General features: G+C 40.4%; 1 protein-coding gene across 3 annotated transcripts in view; it reads left to right on the top strand.

The window, feature by feature from the left end:
- DENND5B (DENN domain containing 5B) overlaps positions 1 to 13,962 on the top strand; it is a 146,765-nt gene that overhangs the window by 67,675 nt on the left and 65,128 nt on the right. For all 3 annotated transcript variants that reach the window (XM_081058740.1, XM_081058741.1, XM_081058742.1), the window contains one exon: positions 2,609 to 3,275. In XM_081058740.1, coding sequence (XP_080914866.1) covers positions 2,609 to 3,275 — 667 coding nt within the window. The remainder of the gene's footprint in view (positions 1 to 2,608; positions 3,276 to 13,962) is intronic.

Genomic DNA, 13,962 nt, shown 5'->3' with positions numbered 1-13,962 from the left:
GTCAAACATGACTTGTATTCATCTTTTGTTGTTGGTATATATTACTATTTTAATACAACTTTTTCCTTTCTTAAAGTGTGTATACATTTTTTGACACCCTCTGTATACACACACACACACACACACACACACACAGAGTGGTGCGAGATTTTAATTGCTTCATTCCATAAAGACTTTTTAGAGGAGAAGTTGATGTTTTAATGGCATTTATAGGATGAAAACACTTTCTTGTTATTGTTGTTAATGGAAAGGTAAAGAGGGCCTCTTTAAGGTAGTATTTAGATGGAGACTTAAAGGAAGTAAAGGAGCATTTTCTTATCTACTGCTGCATAACAAATCATCCCAATACTACTTAAGTGGCTTGGCAGTTTTTCCACAAAGGGCCAGATAGTGAACAATTGAGGCTTTAGGGGCCATGCAGTGTCTGTCACAGTCACTCAGCTCTGCTGTCCTCGTGCAGAAGCAGCCATACACACTTAAGTGGATGAGCGTGGTTGTGCTCCAATAACATTTTATTTACAAAAACAAGTGGCAGGTTGGATTTGACCTACAGGCTGTTGTTTGTTGACTCTTGATATTAAACACAAAACCATTAGTTTGCTTCCAAATCTGCAGTTCGGGTAGGGTTTGGCAGGGTAACCCCTCTCTGCTCCACTGGATGTCAGTTAGGGCAATTTGAAGGCTGAGGGCTGGGAGCATCTGAAGGCTCCCTTCCTCCCTCACTCACAGGGAGGTCTTCTGGGCTCCCTCTGTCTCTGTGTGATCTCTCCATATGGTCTCTAGCATGGCACCTTCACGTCAGCCAGACTTCTCATACGTTGGCTTGCTTCTAGTGAGATGAGACCACTGAAGGGTTTTGAGAAGAGTGCCAAGGTCTATCATATTTTGAAGGATCACTTTGGCTGTTCTGTGGGTATTAGGTTATGGAGGACAAATGCAAAAGCAGGGAGACTGGTTAGCAGGATATTAGTTACCAGGCAAGACATGAATGTGGCTTAGATGAGAGTAATAAATGTAAATAGGAAGAAGTAATTCATTTCTGGATATATTTTTAAAGGTAGAACTGATGGTCTTTGTTAATGGATTGGATGATGGGGTGAGAAGGAGAGAAGTCAGAGGTGACCCCAAGGTCCTGCGGCATTCCTGCTGCCTCTTTGGAACACCTTTGAAAACCACTGCCCTTCAAGCAGAAAAGTTGATCCGCTGAAAGAGGCACAACTAGTTCTGTCCCTTTCCTACCAAAACCCTTTAGAGGCTTCCCACCGTCCTCCTCAGACTTCGGACATGCCTCACCAGGGCCCCTCATGACCGAGCCCATTATTTCTCCCGCTTTCGTGCTTACCTCCCTGCACAGTGCATCCCGTTGCCCACCCGCAATGGACGTGGTTTCACTTCCTCAGACCCTCACATTACGCCTTCTGAGCTTTTGCACATGCTGTCCTCTGTGCCTTCTCTTCATTTCGCGGTCACCTATTATTTATACTCAGGTTTCTGCTCGGATTTTCTTCATTTTTTTCCTGGTGGCTCCCTCTTTGCTCATTTATGGCCTCCTGCTATGTTTTTTTTCCCCCATGGCAGCCTGTATTTACCCTATGATAGCAGTTCCCATACTTTATAATTATGATTTTTTTAATCATCTGTCGGTATTACTGGACTGGAAGCTCCAAAGGGGCCATGTCTGTCTCTCTCACCATTGTATTACCATTCAAGGGCCTAGGTCATAAAGGCATTTAATAAGTGTTTGTTGACGGTTTCAATAAAGTATGTGTAACTTTTAAGGTGAATTGAGGTTTCTTGGTAATGTGGGAATTTGGGAGAACGTCTTATTTTACACCAGACCAATGATTAAGTCTGGGGAAAAGAAAAGAATGTAATGTAATAATGCATGGTAAAGTTATTTCTGTGCATATTGTACAGAAAGCATATTGTAATATAAAAGTAGAAAGGAATATATAAAAATTAATAATGATCATTATGTTGGGGTGGTTGAATTACAAGTTCTGTTTTCCTTAGTATATTTCAAATTTTCTGTAATTTGTTTTATATCTTTTATTTAAAATACTTTTAGAAGGCTTTTAAAGAATCAATTCTAATTTCTTATGCATTTTAAGTATCTTAAATATAACATCTTTAATTCTTCAGGTAATTTTATTTCCAAATTTGACTCAATCCTGGGTAGTTCCCGAGACCTAGAGCATAACATCTACTGAAAATAATATAAAATGTCTGATTTCTGCCCTTCTGCTTCAGTAAATCACACTCATTCCATTTGCAGTTTATTTTTCAAGGATAAAGTATCATACTGTTCAAAATAGAGAAAATAACTATGTTTTTATTATTCTTTCTAACTTTTTCCTATTTATTAAGAGAACCTTTACCTATTTCCCTATTCCTCTGAGATATTATCATTACTCCAAAAATAGTATTCACATATTTGTAAAGTGCTCTTGCATATTTTGTCCTTAAGCCACTGATACAGCGAATGTTGTAGATAAAGAAACCGAGGCAGAGAGAGGTTACATGACTTACTGCAGATCACAGCCCTTTTTCTGATCTGAAGTTAATTCACATACTGCGTTTTGATGCTCTTTTCCCCCTTCCTCCACAGTTGTGCATGCCCAAAGGGCTGTCTTTCAGAACACAGACTGACACTAGAGATCCTCAGTTCCACTCATTTATAATTACCCGGGAAGATGGTTCTCGTACCTACGGCTTTGTTCTCACTTTCTATGAAGAAGTTACAAGTAAGCCAATCTGCACGGCAATGCAGACGCTCTACCAGATGCACAATGCAGAGCATTCCAGCAGCGTGTACGCTTCTTCCTCCTGCAGCATGGACTCGCTGGCGAGCAGTATCGATGAGGGGGATGCGACTTCCCTTTTGAAACTCCAGCGATACAACTCCTATGACATCAGCAGAGACACCCTGTATGTTTCAAAAAGTATATGTTTGATCACACCGCTGCCTTTCATGCAGGCCTGCAAGAAATTCCTTATCCAACTGTACATGGCAGTTACCTCACAGCAGCCACCACCTTTGCCCCTTGAGAGCTACATCCATAATATTCTCTATGAGGTACCCCTTCCACCTCCAGGGAGATCACTGAAATTTTATGGTGTCTATGAACCCGTCATCTGCCAGAGGCCTGGGCCCAACGAACTCCCCCTCTCTGATTACCCTCTTCGAGAGGCTTTCGAGCTGCTGGGATTGGAGAACCTGGTACAGGTGTTCACCTGTGTACTTTTAGAGATGCAGATCCTTCTCTACTCACAAGGTAGGTCTTCTCTAGATTTTAAGTCTCCCCGAAACAAGTACTTGTGCTCCCACCTGCTGTATTGCCATGGGGTATATTATTAGAATCAAAAAATTCACAGTTGGAAGTCTTTTCTGTTTTGTGTAAAAGGAACAGGTGTATACAGGTAGGTGGAACCAGAGGCTGAGATGGTACTTCTCTTTAGGGTGGCAGTGGTGGTAGAGAAAAACAGGAAGGAATACAAAAGCAGTAATTTGGCTGAGTTGAGTCTATTTTTTCATGGAAATAGCCCCCTTTTCTCTTGATAATAATTATCATAAAAGAAACATTTCTTTTCATAATGACGGTAAGAGAACATAGAGACTTCTCATTTTCATAGATTAGTAAAGGTTTACGTCAAAACTCAGCTGACATTAGAAAGGGAGAAATGAAATTTTTGACTCTGCAGCTCCCTAAAGAAGTCAGCTTTGGATCTTTGCCTGTGGGTGATTTCACGTGGTGAAAAAAGGGCTATAGGCGTGAAAAAGACCTGACTCTCATCGGTCTAACAATTCCAACGAAGTTCTGTGGGGTTTTTGTTTTATTCTGTTTTTAAGAAAGTTATCTTTGTGGTATATGTTTTTTTTTATTCAGAGTTCTCCCAACACATACTTAAGAAACTAACAAAATTTGGGTTCTATTTTAGCAGTGCATTTAAGATAATTAATGTTGAGCCTAGACTAGATAGAATACTGGTTCCAGTCTGAATATGAATTTGCAGAGGACATAGAGATGCTGTGCCTTAATGGATAGTAAATTTAAGGAAAGTATAAAATGGTACCTGTGCATTGATGAGTCCTTTGAGAAATGTAGCACTAATATTTAGGTTAGCATTTTGCTAAATTGTATTTAGACTGGCAGAATTGTTGTGCAATCTCCTGACTGCTGCTGCAAGCTTATTTTACCACTTTCTTTTTTGTTGTTGTTTTCTATTTTAAATTATAAGTGAGGCCGAGCCAAGTAGGCTATATTTGTATTTCCCCATCTTGTGTGTATATTGACACTATTTGTATGTTGACAGTCCTTCACAAGGTTGTGTTTTCTTCAGTTTATCCTACATAATGTTCTTTGATAATGTGTTCCAGTGTCTCAGTTCTTGTTGTCAGGAAGTTCTTCTCTAATGGCCAATATAAATTCTTCCCTTTCCTCGTGCTCTCACTTTCTTAGTGCTCACCATTGCTACAGATCACCGTTTTGTATCTGAAAGATTTAACTTTAAGTAATTCTCCCTTCCTTTCTATTTCTTCCTTTCTTGCCTTTTTCCCTAAAGATGGTAAGAGTTGGAGAGATGCTGAAAGGGGCAGGGGCTTGGAGCTTAATACCCTCAGGTGTACTAACCCATTAGGAAAAAGAATTTTAGATCCTAGATTTACAAGGAATCTTCAAGGTCATTTAATTCAGTGTCTTAATGTTCTGCCTTGAGAAGCAGTTTGGGCCGAAAGAATATTGGTTTTTGAAGTCATAACAACCCTGGGTTCAACACTCTGCTCTGTCACTTACTGACTATAACCATGGACAAATTACATAATCTTCCTGAGTGTCAGTTAATTCATCTTGATGGGGATAACAGGGCTTTTTTCTTCCTCTCCTCACTGATTTATTATGAAGGCTAAATAAGAAAACCCATACAAAATACTTTGGGCATTATTAGCTGACTAAATGATAGCCAGTGTTGTTGTAATGATTAGTTTTATTAGTCTTACACAATCCTCTATGAATTATGCATATCTTAAATTGTGAAGGTCTAATTTATTACTGCATTTAAAGTATAACTTTGTTAAATGAAATAAATAAGGCATTTATTTCAGGGTTGAGAACGTAGTAAATGTTCTCTTACTCTGAATGTCATGCTTTTTTTAGGAAAAAAACTTCCATTGTCACACTTCCTGTTTTAAAGAGCACTGTATGTTTCACTGCTTGTGGTCTGTCCCGAGCTCTCATCTTTCTGTTCTGTTTGATTACCTTATCCCATCTGGTTTATGAAGTCTGTTGAAAAGTTGTATTTGATTAATATTTACCTATTTTAGTTTCAAATGAAGAAGAATGATTATTTATGAGCATGTTTTTGTACTCAAGCATTTTTTGGTAACTTGATCTTATGCCGAGAACAAGAATGACTCCTGAGATTATAGAACTATATACAAGTATATATATTTTTAAGAGTGTCATATAAAAAAAGTCTCATACAATAATTTTATAACCATTCACTACAATCACTCTATGTTAGGAATTGTACTACAAAAATGCCTGTATGTTTTGTTTTTTTTATCCCTGCCTTTATTCTTCTCAGTAGTGAGTTTAGTAGTGTTAACCATGTTTTATCAAGGAGGAAATTGAGGCTCAGGGAAGCTAAGTAACCTGCCCAAGATCACACGGTTATTACGTCATGGGGTGGATGCTAAAAACAGGGTTCAGATCCGTCTGTCTACAGAGCACTTAACCAGCATGCTAACTGTATTGGGCACTGCATGTAACCTTTCCTATCTGTCTCAATATTTATTTTTAAGTTGTAAACTCACTCTGCAGGTCTATTGTAGAGGTATCATGCTAACTAATTGTGGAGTATAAAATGAAAGCTCTGTGTAAATGCAGATTTTAATATTGACACTGTCTCTACCATTAAAGAAAGACATTTCACTAAAATGAATGAAATAAAAGTCATTATGTTGATTTGTACTCTGGTGCCCTCCTTCATTCTTCCTGACGTGTTAAGGAGGTTTTAATAACATGTGATACTTCATTTCTTGTTCACTGATAAAGCTGTGCCATAAAATTTTTAAATATTGCAGGTGCTGAAAAATTACCATGAAAAGCCAAAGTGAATCAAAGTAGATGGATTTCAGTCATGAAAATGTCCTTCTAGACTGATTGAGAATTCTGGTCCACAGCCCATATAAAGAGAGTCAGTGTATTATTTAGAGAGTGTGTACATCACAGTCACTTTGCGGGGCTGACTCACTGGAAATCTTAAGTAGAAAACGCACCCAGGAGGTAAAGACTCTTTTCTAGGACCCCAGATCAGAATAAGTGCACTTTCTCCTGCAGCCTAGAAATCCCTGGAACAAGACAGGGAAGACTGGTGGATGATGCTCTTTTCAAAGGAATAGTGGAGGAATAACAGGTCGGGGACTTGAAACACCAGTGTCTTACTTTTGATAGCAATGATTCAAGTCTCAGGAACGTCCCTGAGCCTTGCTTACGTCCTTCAGCTCTTCCGAATGGAAACAAGCAGTGACCCGCTGCACACACGGCACTGCCCGCTCGCCTGTGTGCCCTCACGGGACGCCTCCCCCTCCTCTCCCTCTTGTAAGTTGGGTATGAATGGACCTTGTCAGAAAGTAGAAGCTACTTGAGGTTTTCTTTAAAAAGTTGGCAGTCTTCTAGTCACAAGTTGCTAATCATGCTCAACTGAATATCATAGCTTATTGGTTATGGAGTTTATGAGTCATAAAAGCAAACTTGATGTTTTGATGGCAGAGTGGGTTCCCATGATCTGTTCCTTAAAAGCAGAAGGATTTGACCAGCTTTGGCCAGTATTAGTATACTGTTAGCTTTATTTTGTGATCGATAGAATCTTAATATTAAGACATGTTTCTTAATACATTTTTGTTTTACATTCAGGAAACTAATCCTTTGCTAATTTACGTGTAGCACATATCTTTTTCCAATCTGTGGCTCTTAATTTTCTTTTAGGGGGTCTTCTCTTAATTAAAATACTCTTAATATTAATAAATTCCAATTTAATCAATTTTTTAAACTTATGACTTAACTCTTTTATTGAAGAAATTCATCTCTATTCTGAGATCATAACAGTCAACACTTTTTACTAAATATTTTTAAGTTACATTTAGCATTTAAGGCCATAGTCTGTAAGAAATTGATTTGTATGTTGTGAGGAAGAGATCAAATTTAATATTTTGGAAATATCTGTACTAGTTATCCTAGTACTAGTTATTGACTAGACCATTCTTTCTCTCTCTGACCTGCAGTGCCACTTCTGTCATACGTAAGTTCCTATATGTAAGGGTATATTTCTAGGCTTTCCATTAATTCTGCCAGTCTTTCTGTCTTAGTACGGTACTAAAGCATGCTGTTGTAATTACTATAGCTTTAAAGTAAATCTTGGTTATCTGATAAGGCAATTCTCTTCTTTGCCACCATCTTTTTATTGGATGCATTGAATTCAGTTTGGGGACAATTGACATATGTAAAATATTGAGTCTCTCCTTCCGTGAAAATGATCCATGCCTCCATTTATAAGAATCTACTTTAATGTCTCTCAGTAACGTTTTATAATAGTAAAGTAGATAATAACGTGCAAATAATGACAATTTTGTTGCTTCTATTCCAATCTTTGTCATGTTTATTTCTTTTTCTTGCTTTACCACACTAACTTGGCTCTCCAGTACAATATAGAATGGTATAGATAGTAACAGTCATTCTTGTCTTTTTCCTGATTTTAAAAAGAATGGTTTTAACGTTTTACTAGTAAGTATAACATTTGCTGTAGTGTTTTGTTTTGGGGTTTTTTTTTTAAAGATTTTATTGGGGCAGGGGAACAGGACTTTATTGAGGAACAGTGTGTACTTGAAGGATTTTTTCCAAGTCAAAAGTTGTTGTCCTTTCAATCTTATTTGTGGAGAGCATAGTTCAGCTCCAGATTCAGTTGCCATTGTTAGTTGCAGGGGTTACAGCCCACCATCCCTTGCGGAAGTCGAACCGGCAACCTTGTGGTTGAGAGCCCGGGCTCCAACCAACTGATCCATCTGGGAGCTCAGTGGCAGCTCAGCTCAAGATGCTGTGTTCAATCTTACTTGCAGGGGGCGGAGCCCACCATCCCTTGTGGGAGTCAGGGAGTCAAGAAATCAAAGCAGCAACCTTGTAATTGAGAGCCCGCGCTCCTACCAACTGAGTCATCTGGCCACTGGGAGCTCAGTGGAAGTTGTTGTCTTCAATCTAATTGTGGAGGGCGCAGCTTGCTGGCCCATGTGGGAATCAAACCTGCAACCCTGTTGCCCAGAGCTCGGGCTCTAAGCAACTGAGCCACCCATCTGCCCTACTGTAGTGTTTTTGATAAATAACCTTGTACCAGTTTAAAGAAGTTCCTTTTATTTCTAGTTCAAATTTTTTAAAAATCATGAATGCATGTTGTATTTTATTGAATGTTCTTTATGCATCAAGTAAGATGATCATGCTTTTCTCTTTTTAATCATTCAGTAAGGTGAAAAAAAATCTACATTTCACCCTTATATTCCTGAAATAAACCTGACTTTGTCATGATATATTATTACCTTTTTAATATATGCTTGATTTACTTTTCTAATATTTTGATTTGAATTTTTGCATCTATGTATTTTAACGATTTGGCTTATAATTTTCATTGCTTGTACTATCTTGTCTGGCTTTTGGTATTAAGATTATTCTAGCTTCATAGAAAGAGTTGGAAAGTGTTTCATGTTTCTCTGGAAGATAAAGTGGAAAAGAGTTTATTTAAGGTTGGAATTATTTGTTCCATGACTACTTGAGAAAACTTTTCTGTAAACTGGTCTTGTTAGGAAGATGGTAAGTACCAATTCAGTGTCTTTAGTGGTTTATTTAGGTTTTCTGTTTCTCTTCCCTCTCTCTTTCCCTTCCCCTCCCTCATCCCCTCCTTCTCTATCATCATCATCATCATCTTCATTATCAACTATGGACAAAGACCAAATATTTTTTATTATACCACAGGCCAGCACCCCCCTCCCCAGTCTTTGATTAGAGATCCTTTATAACAAAAGATCCTAACAGTTGGGGTATCCAGATGGCTCAGTTGGTTAGAGCATGAGCTCTGAACAACAGGGTTTCTGGTTCGATTCCCACATGGGCCAGTGGGCTGCGCCCTCCACAACTAGATTGAAGGACAACAACTTGGAGCTGATGGGCCCTGGAGAAACACACTGTTCCCCGATATTCCCCAATAAAAAGTGTTTAAAAAAAAAAGAAGATCCCAACAGTTAAAAGATGCTGGCACATTACTAGTCTCATTCAGTTATGATTAGTTCTTTCCATCATCCTATTGTATGAAAATGTCTTCCAGGACAAGGCCACAGAGATTTGCAGGTGTCCACTCATTCTTGTCAAGTTACAAAAGCAGGAGTGGTCTCAGCAATATATGGCTTCACCCTTTCAAGGAATCTGGTATAACTGAGCTAAGAGACAATGTCCTCTTACTTGGAGCATCTTTCAAGGTGTTAATGTTATACTAGACTTCCCTTATTACACATCTCATTTATTCATTTCTTTACCCTCAGCTGCTATTCCTCCTTCTCTCTATTTACACCCAAATGTTTCCGTCTTTGGAAGGGACATTAGGTTTGGCCATAATTGGTTTAAGTTGGAGTCAGCAATATTAGTCTAGCAAGTACCACCCCCTCAGTCCACTACCATTTGTGTAGGGTAAGGTAACATAGGTACAGAACTAGTGGGCTGTTTTTACCACTAAGCAATACAGCTGCATTCACTGTTAACCCCAGTTTTGCCAGATGGGGTGAAGACACAACTGATCAAGCTCTTAGTAATTCTGACATAAAGATTTAAAAGTAGACTTACAGATTCTTGCTTTGGAATCCTCTCTGCTTCTGGCACTTGTAGTCTTGGTCCTATATCAGGTAGGAAAAAGAAAGTTGTGGTGATGTGGGGAAGTAAAACCTGTAGTCCTCATGCCAGCATCCATCTCTGTCCCCCTTCCCCCAGATGTACCAGAAGAACAGAGGACTCTATCTAGTTGAGACCCTCCCTTAAGCCTCCTCATGCTGACTATGGGTACACACACACACACACACACACCACACACACACACACACACACACACACACGGAGTTGTGCAGGTTGGCCCTTCAGGCCCTTTTCTCTGTGCTGAGGATGGTGAGCAACATGACTGTGTCCATTTGATGTGAGATATCTCTTTGCCCACTGTTGAATGCTACGTTCTGTGAAGCATGTCCCTTGATCTGAAGAAATGTAGCTTGGCAGCTCAGATTGTTCAGGGCATCTTCTGTTTCAATACTCTCATAGACCGCTGCGTATTCAAAGCCAAATCCGGAGTTAAGTGTCTATTCCTGTTAGGAGCCCAGCGCTCCCGGCATTGTTCCAGTATAATCCACTTGCCAGCTATGGTGGGGGGCCTCCTCCCGGGAAATCTTCCCAGTAGCCATCTGCAGCCTCTGTCTCTCTTGTTGGCAGACAAAACAGTTCTTGTTGGCATTTTGTGCCTCAGAGGGTGTAAGAGGAATATGCCTAGATTCAACTCATCTCTGCATTGCTGCAGTCCCCCATGTCTACTCATTTCATGGACCCAGGTGGCCACTGCAAGGTAGTTCAGTCACCTCCCAGACCTGGAAGGGGGTTCTTCTGATGGGCATCGACATGTCCTACTTTAACGTGCCCCATAAATTCCCAGAGTGATTTCCATAGGGCTGCACATTGTAAGGCATCCTTTTAGTTGTCCCGTTTTCCATTGCCCACGAGTCAGTAAAAAACCAAATGCTTTTACTATTTGATTTTTCCGTCACTGCTAGGAAAACAGCATGCAAGTCGGCCCACTGAGCTGATCTGTTTTTAGTTTCTGTGATCAGAGTGGTGGCCTTCCAAACCGAATGTTGTCCATTCACCTTGGAACTGTCATTCGTAAACTGAGCAGCTCTGTGTGGGCCAGTTGAGAAGTGTTTATAGGGCACTGTCCAAGTGATGCTGGAACCCAGCGGCTCCTCACTCGCTTCCAGAGTCAGTCCTGTGGGAAAAGAGGCTCCTGTTTGTATCTCCTCTTTGCATCCTCCCTGTAACAGGACCCCTGTGTAAACCATTTACATTTTATTATGGAACTCTTCCAAGCATTACCTGCCCTTAGAGTGTTTTTCTGACATCACCCAAGACCTCATGGTATTTCAGGTTTCAAGATTATTTTATGTCTTTCAGTCATAGGGACATCAGATAGGAAAAAGATTAATGTCCAATATCAAGCTCATAACTGCCTTTCAAATGGAAATTCTCCAGTCCAACATCCCACTGGTTGTCAGTGAGAGGTGCTCACAGGTTTTTGCCATAAGCCCCACCCAGTCTGTGCTCCACAAAAGGTTACTGAGCAAAATTTGTTTGTACCATTTCCCTGAAAATAAGACCTAGCCAGACCATCAGCTCTAATGCATCTTTTGGAGAAAAATTGATATAAGACCCGGTCTTATTTTACTATGATGTAATACTGGGTATAATATAATATAACATAACATAATGTAATGTAATTTAAGACTGGGTCTTATATTAATTTTTGCTTCAAAAGACGCATTAGAGCTGATGGTCCAGCTATGTCTTATTTTCGGGAAACATGGTACCAACACTCCAGTTCCTTTTCTCCACTGGCAGTCTTATTTCCATTTAGCATGTCCAATTAATATTGCTTGAAAGGCGAATTACATTACATGTCTTAGGTTTTGCTTCTGGAGGAAGTGTCCCCCCATTTAGACATAATATCCATTCCAGTAAAACATTGCTGTAAAGCCTGTTTAAACACTCCAGTTTTCACCCAAACTTCCACCTTAATCCTATCAACCTGAACATTTTTATATTCTATCAATCTAATTGCAGCCTGCCTTAAGACTTCACCAAAGGGTTTTGGTACCACAGTCCACGAGGCTCCCATGTAAAGGGGTCCCAGAAACTTCTGTACCCCACCGACCACTTTACTCACTTTCGTGCATTAGGCTGTGGGTTCCCAGCAGTGGCTTGGGCCAAGAAATGCTAGCCCTTTTGTCAGTCTTTGTCTTGATTAATCTGACTGTTGCCCCAGGCGATTCCAGGTCTGGTTTCTCATTATGATCTTTGCCTTTTCCATTTTTAAAATTGCAGCAAATTGGGGTAAATAGACTAAACTTATTTGGGGACCTTTAATGTAGGGGACCAGCAAGGGTCATATATAGTACTACATTAAGACCTTTGTTTCAACACATCAGTGTTCATTTTATTCATCCCATTCCTTAATAACCATCTAGAGACTTCCACCCTGCTGGGATGAATTCCTGACACTTCCCTTTCTTTTTCCTCTTTGTTTTGCTCCTGTCATGTTTGCTTTATTCACCCAATTTCTTTTCTTTCTTTCTTTTTTTAAAGATTTTATTGGGGAAGGGGAACAGGAGTTTATTGGGGAACAGTATGTACTTCCAGGACTTTTTTTTCCAAGTCAAGTTGTTGTCCTTTCAATCTTAGTTGTGGAGGGTGCCGTTTAGCTTCAAGTTGTCCTTTCAGTCTTAGTTGTGGAGGACGCAGCTCAGCTCCAGGTCCAGTTGCTGTTGCTAGTTGCAGGGAGCGCAGCCCACCATCCCTTGTGGGAGTCGAACCGGCAACCTTGTGGTTGAGAGGATGCGCTCCAACCAACTGAGCCATCCGGGAGCTCAGCGGCAGCTCAGCTCAAGGTGCCGTGTTCAATCTTAGTTGCAGGGGGCAAAGCCCACCATCCTTTTCGGGACTTGAGGAGTTGAACCGGCAACCTTGTGGTTGAGAGCCCACTGGTCCATGTGGGAATCGAACCGGCAGCCTTCGGAGTTAGGAGCATGGAGCTCCAACCGCCTGAGCCACTGGGCGGCCCTCACCCGATTTCTTAATAACTGTTTACAAATTTCCACCCTGCTGGAATGAGTCCCTTGACTCTCCCCTCTGCCTCTTTGCATTTTCTTTTTAAGTAATCTAATGTTTTTATTGGTACCTTTAAGATTCATGAGGGAAAGCTGAGACAGCAAATCTGACTGATTTTGTAGCAGAGGTTACATGAGGTGCGAATGCAAAAGGGTTCCTCACCATTTACTATGATCTGGGCATTACGCCTATTCAGTGGGCACATATCGTGGTTATTATAAAGCCAGTTCCGCAGGGCTGCACAGTCTGACCCAGCATTTTCATTTCAGCTGTTATAAATAACAATAACCAAGGGATTGTATACTTGACTTTTTTCTTTTTGGTGTGCCTTTCTTTATGCATTCAGTGAAACAAATCACTGACAGTTGGATCTGTCTATAAATTCCATTAGTAACTTTTACCTTCAGTAATTTGCCTCAGTATAGCTGTTGCTTCATACCATGGTTGGCCATGTGGCCACCTGGGAATCAAAGGTTCCTCATCCCCTGCCCTTTTAGACTTTCTCTTCCCAAACCACTTGCTTCTGTGGGCCTGGGCCGTTTTAGCAAATCCCACATTTTCTGACACCAAATGTGAGCTTTTTTCCTCCCTGATACCAGTGAGTTCTGACACCAACGATTCAGTTCATTTGCGACACTAACTGCTTGGAGTTAACATCAGACGACAGGTTTAAGGTTTTAGTCCCACAAGACTGCCCTCCCTTCAGACACCAGCTACAAGTAGGTTCCAGGCTACTTAAATCTATCTGCCCAGCCAACTTCGAATTCAGGAGTTTCTACGTCCCCCCTTTTGGGTTTCGTAATGTGCTAGAATGACTCACAGAGCTCAGGAAAGTGCTTTACTTACTGTCACTGGCTTATTATAAAGGCTACAACTCAGAAACAGCCAAATAGAAGAGATGCATCGGGAAGGAAGGGGAAGGGTCGCAAAGCTTCCAGGCCCTCTCCAGGCAGACCACCCTCCCATGTGTTCACCAAACCAAAAGCTTCTTTATTTCTCCATGAATCAA

The sequence above is a fragment of the Rhinolophus hipposideros genome (genome assembly GCF_964194185.1).
Source record: "Rhinolophus hipposideros genome assembly, chromosome: 9".
Taxonomy (NCBI): domain Eukaryota; kingdom Metazoa; phylum Chordata; class Mammalia; order Chiroptera; family Rhinolophidae; genus Rhinolophus; species Rhinolophus hipposideros.
This window is presented reverse-complemented; position numbering and strand designations above follow the sequence as displayed.